Raw genomic sequence first — 11849 nt, 5'->3', positions numbered from 1 at the left:
GGAGGCTGGGAGAGAACCTGCTTGATGACTCAGACCACCAGGCCTGGAGGCCAAAAGACTGTCACAAACCTCAGGCAGGGAAGGGGGAGGAGGGGCCTGGAGAAGATCCAGCCCTGGCAGGAAGGAGAGAGGAGCATAGATATGTTGATCTCCGAGGGCCAACCCGTCTGAGGTCAGGCTGGGTTGGAGGGTTTCCTGCCTCTGGAGAGGGGCCTGACCTGGGGTGTGGGGGGGGGAGCAGCGGCGGGGGCAGGGCCTCAGTGGCAGCCGCAGGCCCTGACCACCATGTTGCGGTGCTTGCGCAAGATCACGTTGTTGCTGCTGTCGTAGTAGAGCACGGAGGTGGCGCTCAGCTTGGTGGGGGCGCAGCACGCCTTGGGGACCGCATCTGGCTTCATCAGGTGCACCTGGCGGGGGCGGGGGCAGAGGCGTGAACACGTGGCCTTCCCCTGGAACCCCCACCCGCTCCATCCTCCACCTGCAGTCCCTGGCAGGTGCTCCCGCGGAGACCCGCCCCACCCCGTCCCCCTGCACCCCTGCCCCGCCCCACTGCCCTCAGACGGGACAGCGCACAGTGTGCCCAGGAGCCCTCCGGGGTCCCCTCCGCTCCTCTCTGTGCTTCTGTGATGTCCCTGATCATCTCTTGTCCCCGTTAGCCGTTTGTGGTCTGTCTCCCCTCCCAAATGTGGGCCGGTGAACGTTCACAGAACCAGACAAAGCCTAGAACCCTAGGTCCACTCTTGGGGTGTCCGACGCTGTTATTCCTCAGAGCACTTCCCAGCCCTGGTAACAAGCTCTAAGGCAGCTCCTGTTCTGGGCAGACCGAGAACGAGGGCACAGAGACCGCGCGTGGTGCCGGGTCACGGGGCTGTCTGCGGCGGGCCGGGGACCGAGTGCGGGGACCTGCGACCCTCCTAACCGCCTGACTGCCAGCAAAGAGCCTGCCTGAGGGAGCGGCCTGTTCTCAGCCCCCTAAAAATAGTTCTCCCGAGCGGCGGCAGGAGGGGCTGCACTACCCGTGACTCAGGGTCCGGGCCCCCAACATGGAGGAGGCCGAGGTGGGGGGAGGCAGGAGAGAAGAGGAAGCTTACCATACCTGGGGGTGGCGGCCGCCCTGCAGCCCAGGACTCCCGGCCCTCTCGGAGGCTGCCGAGTGGGACCAGACGAAACTGGCTGGTGGGGGAACCTGTCTGGCAGCCTGGCCCCCACCCCCCAGGGCCCTGCCTTGTCCCTGCTGCCCCAGCTCTGAGCCGGCCTGCTGGAAGGACAATGGGTGGCTGGGGCCCCACAGCCTCTGAGAGGCCCAGGGGGAGGCTGAGGCCTCCATGCAGATGTCCAGCCAGGCGGGGACGTGGGTGCTGCTGCCTCCAGCTTCCCCAGCTCCACGTGTGGGGGGGGGGCTTGGTGTTTGTGGGCCCACGTGAAAGAAACCGGGGGACACCACCCACCTGCACCGGGCCATGGGGCTCTACGTGGCTGCAAACCAGGGAGGGCCTTTCCTACATTTGGGTGCTGGGGAGAAGTCGGGCACCACAGGGGTGCAGCCTTTCTGAGACTCCCCCCACAGGAGAGCTTTGTCAGCTGAGTGACAGAAAGAAGGCCTTTTACCCTATCTGGCACCAAACAGAATGACCTGCGGAGGCTAATGTGCCATTCCATTCAGCTTGTCTTTGAGCTCCTGGGAGACCAAATTGGAGGGTCACTTACTGGCTGTGCATCTTTGGGTACAAATCACGCATCTGTGGGCCTCATTTTCTCTTCTGCCAAATGGGTATAATGGTTCTTTTCTCATTTCCAACATAAACGTATCTAGGACATGTGCCTTGCGCCAGCCCTGGCAGGACGGGGCACAGAAATGTCCCAGACACGGTCGCTGCTCTCACAGACTCCGTGGGGAGGGAAGGGGAGACGGGGGACATTACAGTAGACAAAAAGGACGCACGGGCGGTGGCACAGCAAACAGGCCCTCAGCACTGGGAGCATGAGCATGGTGACTGCCCCGGCAGGGAAGGGCCACAGACATGAGGCGTGCAGGTGGGCAGGTGGTGGCTGGGCCTGAGGAGGAGGAGGAGGCCCTCCAGGTGGAGGGAGCAGCAAGTGCAAAGGCAGAAAGGTGGGAAGGTCAGCCCATCCTGGCACTGAGCCTGCGCAGGGAAATAAGGGTGCTGGGGTGAGTGGGGACGCTGGCGAGGTTGGCAGGGCGGCTCATGAGGGGCCCTGTGTCCCAGGCCAAGGGCTCAGCCTTCATCTGAGGAACAATGGGAGGCAAGGCAAGTTTCTCAGCTGAGAACAAGGTGCTCAGTTGTGCTTTAGTGGGACTCCTGGCTGCTGCATGGAGAAGGGCTGGGGGGGGGGGTGAGCCCAGAGGGAAACGCTTCCTTCTCTTGGCCCCCAGGACACCCCAAGACCCCCATCACTGCCCTGGCCTCCCAGGCCTAGCCACCTCTCCGGTGTCTGAGGTCTCCCGAGAGAAGCTCATCTGTTCTCAAGACTCGAAGCTCGGCCACATGCCACTCTCTCACAGAGCTTCGGCCTGGCCGATCCTCTGACCTCAGACCTGTTGGTTCGGTTTCCCACCGGTGGCCCCGCTTGAAGTCTAATTGGGCCTCAAACTTAACGGTGCAGCTGGTGCAGAACTGCTGTTTCCCCCCCTCCACCACATCCCCCGGCAATGACTCTGCCCCCAGACAAGGCTCCCCATCCCCGTCCTCACATGGCCCTCGCCTGCAGCCTCCTGGGTTCCTTCCACCCCGCATCCACGCCCACGAGCAACCCGGCCGCCGCCCTCCACCAGGTGCCCCGACCCCTTGTCAGGGGACCTCAGCAGCCCCTCACTCGGCCCCGTCCATCTGCGCAATGCAGCCAGGCAGATACTTATAGAGTAAGTCAGATCGTTGACCTAGTATTGCTAAAACTCTACACAGGCTTCTCAGTTTCCTTGGAAATCAATCCACCCACCTGGCACCTTAGGTGGGACCCTAAGGCCCTACGAGCCGGCCCCTGCCCAACCCCAGCGTCACCTTCCCGGCCTCCCTGTACTGCCCTGCAGCCCAAGCCCACCCAGCCATCCTGACGTGGGAGCCGCAGCTGTGACCATCAGTCCACACGCCCTCCTGGGCCAGAGGAAGCACAGGCATCTCACCGCTCCTGAGCTTCTCCCAGGAAAGGGGCTCCTGGGGGCAGCAAATCCCACTTGATCTGAGAAAGGCAGTATTACCACAGGGTCAAAGTTGCTGTTGGTGATATGTTTACTCTTGTTCAGAGGCATCACTTAACCTATTACTAGATTAACATAGGAGTAGATTCTACCTAAATGTTCTAGAAAAAAATCTCAACCCTAGAATCAATAAACATTTAAAACACTAAACAATTTTTCAGCATTTGAAGGTCCCCCAGCCGCAGCACTGGGAGCCATACCATCTGGGGAAAGCACAGAGGGCTAAAGAGCCGGGAAAGAGCGCCAACAGCGAGGTGAACCGAAGGGGAGGCCGAAGCCCAGCGGCTCGGCCGGGCACACCTGCGCCCCGCCCCGCGCACACACGCAGCGGGCGGCTGAACGCACATGCGCGTCACCCACCCCACGGCCATCTGCGTCCCGGGAGCCGAGCGCGCCCGCGCACACGGTGTGTGTGTGCTCAGCACACGGGTCCCGGGAGGGACGCACGTCCGCTACGTGTGTGCCGTGTGTCTGACCGCGAGCGTGTCTTGTCAGTCGGGGCACCCACATACTGTCCGCGAAGGCCTTGCACGTGCGTGTGCAGTGCACAGAGCGGGGTGCGCACCAGCGGTCAGGGTAAGTCGGGAATAGTGGGTTCAGGCGCACAGGAGTCTACACGTCCAGGGAAGGTTCTGGGCAGAGAGCCCCCGACCCCCCAGCAGGGGCTTCCATCCCCCTGGCTGTGCCCAGCCCCTCTCCCCGTGGGCCCGGACCGACGGACGCAGTACTGACCAGGGACTGCAGGATGGCGTGGTTGGTGGCGTTCATGCACGAGTCCAGCGGGAAGGAACACTCCCCCTCACAGTAATAGGCCGAGTAGCCTTGGGGGGCAATGACCCAGTCCTGGGGGGGTAATGGGAGAAGGTGAGTCCCATCCAGACACCCCCTCCCCCAACCCCAGGCCAGTCAGCCCCCCAGGGTCCCTCCAGGCAGGTTCCCCAAGAGGCCGGGCACCGCCGGGAGACCCTCAGCAGGCAGGACCAGGCACAGCTCTGTCCCCCTCACGGGCAGTCGGCAATGGGCCGCGTCCTCCCCACCTGCCCCCACTGCCCACGTCTCGTAGAGTCGCAGACCCAGCAGATGTGCACGCGCACTGCCCGCCCAGCCTCCGTTTCCCTGTTGCAGATGTGATGTGTTAGGGCTGAGGATTCAGACTATCCTGTTTTCATGGTTGTTACCAAAAAGCACCTTCTCACAGGAAAAGTAAGACATTCTCCCTTCAGAAAACACAGAAGAACCTAATGCATGAGAAAGTGAAAGTCACCCATAATTCTACCTCCTCCTGGAGCTACACTTAGAACCTCCGGGTGGGGCCTGTTATTTAAGAAGAAGGAGGAGAGTCAGAAATTACCAGCCAGCCGAGGTCCTGGAAGCTGACGTAGAGCTCGTGCCGCCGGCAAACGTGCCGCCCATCGGTACCGTGAACATCATCTGCAGGGACAGAAACAGGTCTTTTCTGGGGTTCCTGCTCAGGCAGCTACCCCAGGGAGCTCCCAGGGCGGGGACACCCCACTGGGCACATGTGTTGAACAAATGAATGAAGTGAAACTAACGCATCTGGTGTCATAAAGCCCATCCTGCAGCTCTGCTGGTGCCATGACCCAGCTCGAGAAACGTCGATGGCTCCAGGTGGCTCCCGATAGCTACAGAGTAACCCTGCCCTCCCAGCCTCCCGACCTCCAGCCTGTGGCCCCTGATGCTCCAGTACACAGCCAGGGGACCGTGGGCCATCAGGTGGCTCCTCCCTTTCCGCAGAGACACCTCCTGACCTCACCCCACCTCTGCTGCTGCACCCATTCCACCGGATTGAGTGGCTCCACGGAGGCCAAAGGGCTGACTCCCCGTGGAGGAATGGACGGCAGGAAGGCAGGGCAGGCCCACCCCTGATCCTGAGGGGCTCAGTCTGGTGGGGAGACCCTCACATAAACAACTGTGGATCCTCGGTCCCCAGGGGAGACCTGAGAGGCACCAGTGCCTCGAGGAAGGGGCACCTGATGCTGACAGAGGCTTCTGGAAAAAGCCCTGGTGAGCCAGGGGAGGGCCGAGAAGGCGCTTCTGGGTGGCAGGGACGGAGAGGGCAGTGGCTGGTCCTCAGGGCACACGAGGCAAAGGAGGGTGTCAGGAAAGTGCTGGAGGGTGAGCACAGGCTTGAAGACGCCCCGGATGGTTCTGTCCCCCGGAGCTGTTCTCGGGCCCAGCCCCAGGCCCGCCCCGGACCTCACCAAAGATCCCTGGGAGTCTGTTCGCGTGCGGCAGCTCGTTGGTTTTCTTCGGCGGCCTCCTCTTCAGGGGCCTGGCTGCCCGAGGGGCTCGGACGGGACTGGGGCTCGCCCTGAAAAAAGTGACCAGGAAAGGCTGCTTGGAGCGCGGCGCCCGTCGCCCCAGCAGACCGGCCAGGCCAGGATCCACGCTGTGCCCTGGGACGGAGAGAGGAGAGAGGGCGGTCACTTGCATGCACGGGCTGGGCACAGGGGACAGCAGGGACCCTTCTGCCCAAGCCTGCGCGGGCCCCGGTGCACGGAGGCGGAGGGTCTCAGTCTCCTCATCTGGAGACCCGAGGGAGATGGTCCGAGGGAGACGGGGGGAGGGGGGCCTCGCCAACACAGGGTCGTCATTCGTGACAATTGTGAACACTGCCATCCTTGAAGCCCTTTACAGGTTCGAGCGACTCCCACTCGTGACCTCGTGCATCTCCACAGTAACCTGGACCACACGCTTCATGGAGAAACTTTGGAGCCACACAGCCAGGGACGCACAGAACCGTGGTTCCCACCCCAGTTGAGGGCTCCGAGGCCCGAGTTCTCCCACCCACCCCATACTTTCGGGGGACTCGATGGATCGTGCCCCAGCGGATGGGAGCAGCTGCCAGGATGTAGCGAGGGCTTGTTCTGCCCACCATTGCCAAGAGCAGGGCCCTAAGTCTACCCCGATGCCCACAAACAGGACACCGGGGGCAGCGGGGCAGAGACATCCGGCCAAAGTCCCAGAGCTGGGGTTCAGCCCACGTCTAATTCCAGACCCCAAGTTCTTATTCACTTAAGACGTTAACTCCAGGTTTGTGGGTCAAAAAAGAGAGAAAAGGCCGTCAGCAGGGAAACATGGGGGCCTCTGGCTAGGAAGAGGAGCGCCCATGAAAATGGGATTTGACCCCGAAGCTGCTTAAAGATGAGGATGTCTTGCGAAACACACTCATGATCCCTGGAAATGTCGAGTCCACCAGTAAAACTAACTTCCTGTACCTCTTTGTATTTCTAAATGACCTCCTGATTTTTTAAAGATTTATTTATTTATTTGAGGGGGGGGGCAGAGGGTGATGGAGAGAGAATCTCAAGCAGACTCCACGTTGAGCGCAGAGACTGACGCAGGGCTCGATCCCATGACCTTGAGATCACGACCTGGGCCGAAACCAAGAATGGGCCGTTCAAACAACTGAGCCACCCAGGCTCCCTGCCTCCTGATTTTTTAACTGTCAAAGTAATACAATAGCAACTACAACGTTTGAGGAAAAAAAAAAAAAAAAACATCACTCAGAAATCTCTCCACGCTCCAACACAGCATTTTCATTTTTCTGGAATATTTTCATGTCAATTGAAGTTTTACACAATGGTGACCAAAAGTGTCTGTATTTTTTCCAACTTTTTCACACAAACATGTTCACTGCCATTAAAATGTCTCCACTATGAGCATTTCAAACGTATAAAATTCCTTTGAGAAAACACCGCTTAGTATTTAGATATTAGCTTCGCTTTAAACACATCGGTTATTTCCTGGCTTTCGCTGTAAAGACGAGAACGCCGCAGACCCCTTCATGTCCTCTTCCTGTGGAATTTTCTTAAACGACGGAGAGGATTAGTAACTCAATTTTATGTTTCGTAACACACAGAGCCAACTGTTCCCCTTCCGTGTCCATGTCCCCTCAGTGTGGCCACACTGATGCACGCACGCACACGTGTGTATAGAAACACATGGGTTTATCATACAGTATACAGATGCCCACATGTACAAATACCTATGTTTGCTCCATTACCGGGTCTACTATGATTCACTGGGACACACCACAGGTCAAGGGCACTGCCCGCCCCACCCACAGTCCTGCTCAGCTGGTAAAGGTCAGCCCTTAAACAGCTGTGCTGTAGGCCCGTGTCCTTGGGCCAAGGTGACTGAACGACGAATCCAGAGACTAAACTCTGACCTATGACATCACCTGCCACACACAAATGCACTGGACCCATCGGAGGCTCCACTGGGCAGCGATCCTGCTGGGACAGGAGGTCGTCAGCTGCAGGAGCAGACCCTGGAAGGAGCCCAGAGAGAAGCCACTCGGGAGAGTCTGGGTCATAGCAAGTCAGTCATGAGGAAGCAGCAGAACCATGAGGACCCTGAGCCACAAGACACATACAAGCCCTGTGGGCAGAGGGGCAAGGCCAGTGAGGCCACGAGGAGCACAGAGTGGATGGGAGCAGGAGGATGACTGTCGTCCACACAGCACTGGAGTGCAACTCCATGACCCTGGGCTGGGCAGCCCTCCACCCCTGCGGGTGCCGCTGCCCTGCCCCTGTTCCCCGGAGAGAACTGTCCACCGAGGAGCCAGGGAGGGCGATCTGTCGCCTGAGGCTGTGTTCACTGTTCGCTCTCCTTGTGCACCCGTCTGATCAAGGGTCTTCCTGGGGTCTCCCGGGGGCAGAGAGAAGGGGCTGCAGGGAAGGCCCGAGAGGTCTAGGGGGTGGGGCCCTAGGCTGCCCGGCTCTGGAAGGCTGCTTTCTAGAAAGGCAGAGGTGGGCATCTCTGGGGCCCAGGGTCCCTGGCTCTATACCTGACCCTGTGGGGTGCTGGCAGGCATGCTGTCCCCTTTGCACCTGATGGGGTATGTGCAGCCATGCCTTGAGAATGTGGGCCACGCTGTGGCCTTTCCCCTTTGCCCTGGATGGAACATGCTGCTTCTCTGGGCTAGGGGGGACCCATGAAACCTCCAGCCTCACCCCACTTCTCAGTCTGCTCCATCAGCGCCCAGAGGTCTTGGCAGCTCACCTGCCGCATCCTGTCCCAGGGCAGGTGGTCAAGGCCTAACACACCCCCACCCAGCTGGGCCAGGCCAAGATCACTCCCACCTCTCCCCCAGGCCTCCTCCTGCTCTGGGCGCCACCTGACTCTTCCCCACAGACCCGGCCCCACCTCAGCCTGCGGCCATGGGTGTGACCCTGGTGCCACGCTGAAGGACAATCAGGGTGCCTGGCTGAACCCTCGGAGAGTCCCAGCTGTGGACCAGTCTGCCTTTGTCCCTCTGGCTAGGTTACTGCATCCCGTGAGAAGGAGGAACTCAACCCTCCTCCTTCTTCCTACCATCTTAGACACCTCTCTCTCTCTGCTCCTGGAAGCTCTGCCTGCCCCACACTGGGAACTGACACCAGGGCCAATCAGGGCCACTCCCCAGAAGCCCCAGAAGGTGCCCCGCTATCCATCCACTTGATGACCTTCCATTCCACCCCCAACCTGGTCATGGTCCCTGGCCACTTACCCCCAAACCCCAGGCTGCCCCCTCAGGGAGCGGTGTCTCCATCCCTCCGTTCCAGGATCTGGCCCTTCCTTCAGGGCGAGGCCCCAAGGAGGCCTCTTCTGAAAGGCCTTCCTTCACAGCTAGAATCTCCAGTTCCTGCCCACGTGCTCCTGATGGTTGTGTGCCCCTCAAGAGCTACACTGAGAACGTGCGTCGTGCTCCGTGTCAGGCTTTGTTTTTACCATCACACACACGCACACATTTGGACACGCACATGGATGCACGGGCACGTGTGCACGCATGTACACATAGGAACTCATTTTGTTCTTTAAAGGCTGTGAGACTGTGGGTTCAGGATGAAACACCTCACAGCCTCTCCTGTGTTCTAAGAGAGTGGAGACAACAGGCCAGTCTAGGGCTCCACGACAGGCAGAAAGGGTCTGAGTGTCCTGGGGGACACAGGAACCCATGTCTGAAGAGGAGAAAACCCATTAAGTACGTCTTGGTTTCTAGAACCCCTCCTACCACAAGCCGCCGCCTTTGACAGCACACAGGGTCCTGTTTATCTACAGAGGAACCTCTCTCCCCACCTGTCACTGCTTTACCAGAGCTCTGGCCCAGCTAGACAGCCTTGCTGCCCTTCCAGACACATCTGTTTAGCCATGAGAAGGAGGCCGTGCAGGGAGGAAGAGGGGAGGCTACAGAATTTAGCCCCAAGATGCAAGGCCCCAGAGGAAAAGCCAGAGGGGCCGCAGGAAGACAAGCTCAGGCAGGCAGCATTCCTCTGGTCACGGTGCATGTTTGGCTTGTATATTTTTCACGGTGCTGGCAAAGTGGAGCCTTGGGTGTACGGGGGTGGTCACGCCTTCCTCCCACATTTCGTGGCTCATTCACGAGGGAAGGCCCTTCCGTGAAAGCTGTCCTGTGGGCTCATCTGAGCTGCACAGAATTTCATGTAAACAGCACAGTGAGGAGGGTGTCTGCATGCCCGACGATGGTACCAGACCGATCTCAGGACACACAGAACACAGAAGATAAACGGCTACATTCTCCTTTGGTTTTTAATTAAAGCCATATCCCTCTTGAGAGAATAGTCTGTCTGGCGGTAGGAAAGCTGGTCAGGCGGCCAGCACCTCGGACAGAAGTGATCACACCTCCTGTGGGTTCCAATGAAACCCACCCTCTGGGACCAGGGCTTCCTTCCCCGCTCAGGCTGCCACGGGCTGTGTGGGTCTGAGGGTCGGGTGATACGGCAAAGGGGGGGATGCCTGTGCTCTTTTTGACGTCATCCTCCATCAGCAGAGTTCCATCCGTGTCAGGCCTCACTTGTGCACGTCATCGAACCCGGCCTTCTCGGGGATGATTCGGTCTACACAGCACTTCCCGGTCAGTGGTATGGTGCATTTCTCCACAATTTTGGGGTCCTTGTCCTTGGTGCGGTGTTGCATGGTGACCACCACTCTGGTCTTGACGCTGGACACCAAATCCATGGCTCCCCCCATGCCTTTCACTTTCTTTCTGGAATCATCCAGTTAGCCAGGTCACCGTACTGGGAAACCTCCATGGCTCCCATCATGATGAGGTGGAGGTGTCCCCCTCGAATTATGGCAGATGAGTCATCGCGGGAGAAAAAACAGCCCCCGGGGAAAACGGTGACCGTCTGCTTGTCCGCATTGATGAGATCTGCGTCCACCTCCTCTTTTAATGGAAACAGACCCAAGCCCAGGATCCCATTTTCACTATGAAGATAAACAGTTATATCGGGGCTGATGTAGTTGCTGGCCAGGAGAGGGGATCCTGTGCCCAAATCGGTGTACATGCCATCCTCAAATTCAAGAGCTGCCCATGTGATGATCCGGGCCTTGAGGTCACCCACAGACTTGGCTTTTTCACCTTCCTCTGTCTGCACGGTTAGACACTCAATTCTTTTCTCATATCTTTCCCTCTGGATTACAGGGTTCACATCAATGTTAGGAATGTGGACGTCTTCGGGGGCAAACATCCCCACATCCACAATGTCTTCACCTCCACCACTGAGGTTTCTGCCACTTTGCACATGGGCACGTTGAAATTCCTCGCACTTCTTCTGAAGATGATGTTTCCTGTGCGGTTGGCCTTCCACCCTTTCACCAAAGCAAAATGGGCCGAGATGGCCTGCTCCAGAAGATAGTGGTCCCCCTGAAACTCCTCACCTCTCGGGGCAGGCTCATGATGACCACGTGGCCGTCGGCCGCCGGTGCCTCCCTCCTGCGCCAGGGTCCTGTAGGCCGTGGGTGTGTAGAACAAGGGCACCCCGGCGCCCCTGCACAGATGCGTTCGGCCAGGGTGCCCTGGGGCAGCAGCTCCGGCTCTAGCTCGCCCGACAGGTAGTGGTGCCCGCACAGCACGCTCCCCCCACGTGGGAGCCAATGATGCGGGGGATCTGCTTGGTCTCCAGTAAAAGGCCCAGGCCGAAGTCGTCCATCCCCACGTTGCTGCTGACCACGGTCAAGTCCTTGACGTGCGTCTCCAGCAGCACCTTTATCAGGTTCTCTGGAATCCCGCAGAGCCCAAAGCCGCCGACCATGATCTTGGCCCTGTCAGAGATATCTTTCACGGCCTCCATGGGATCCGCGTAGAATTTGGCACGGGCACGAGCGTTGGTGGCCAGGCCGCGCACACCGCCCTGGGCCTCGGCCAGCATGGGCCCCGAATGGCCAGCGGGGACGCAGCGCCCAAGCACCATCGCCAGCCGCCGGAGGGCCGCCATCGTGCGCTCTGCCTCCGGGCACCGGACCCGGTGGGGACAGACTGCTGTAGCCACCGTGTCCAGAGCAGGGAGGGCATGTGGGGCCGTGACGTGGGGACCAGGTGGCCCCCCACAGCCTGGCCTCTCCACACTCCGAGGGGCTCCAGAAGCGCCACACCTCCCGGCCCAGGGGACCCAAACCTTGTGACCAGATGGGGAAGGAGCAGTGCCCACAGAAGCCCCGTGGCAGCGTCACTGAGGGGAAGACCGACCCTGGGCGCAGGGGTTGGCGGGAAGGCCGTCTCCAGCCCCAAACCCCATGGGTGGGAAGGATAGATCCTCCGCAAAACCCCTTCTGTGCAGCCTTTTCCATATGGAAGGCCCCAGGGTTCTGGGCCGTCCCCTTCCTT

The 11849-nt window shown here is 59.5% G+C and overlaps 1 protein-coding gene and 1 pseudogene across 1 annotated transcript in view; both read right to left on the bottom strand.

The window, feature by feature from the left end:
- Positions 1-257: 257 nt before the first annotated feature.
- Positions 258-11849, bottom strand: part of BMP8B (bone morphogenetic protein 8b) — a 29808-nt gene continuing 18216 nt past the window's right edge. Inside the window, exons 4-7 of the mRNA XM_032417351.1 lie at positions 5440-5634; positions 4569-4648; positions 3950-4060; positions 258-407 (exon numbers count right to left, since the gene is read on the bottom strand). Coding sequence (XP_032273242.1) covers positions 258-407; positions 3950-4060; positions 4569-4648; positions 5440-5634 — 536 coding nt within the window. The remainder of the gene's footprint in view (positions 408-3949; positions 4061-4568; positions 4649-5439; positions 5635-11849) is intronic.
- LOC116641429 lies at positions 8165-11460 on the bottom strand (annotated as a pseudogene).

The sequence above is a fragment of the Phoca vitulina genome, unplaced genomic scaffold (assembly GCF_004348235.1).
Source record: "Phoca vitulina isolate PV1807 unplaced genomic scaffold, GSC_HSeal_1.0 scaffold2, whole genome shotgun sequence".
NCBI classification, from domain to species: domain Eukaryota; kingdom Metazoa; phylum Chordata; class Mammalia; order Carnivora; family Phocidae; genus Phoca; species Phoca vitulina.
This window is presented reverse-complemented; position numbering and strand designations above follow the sequence as displayed.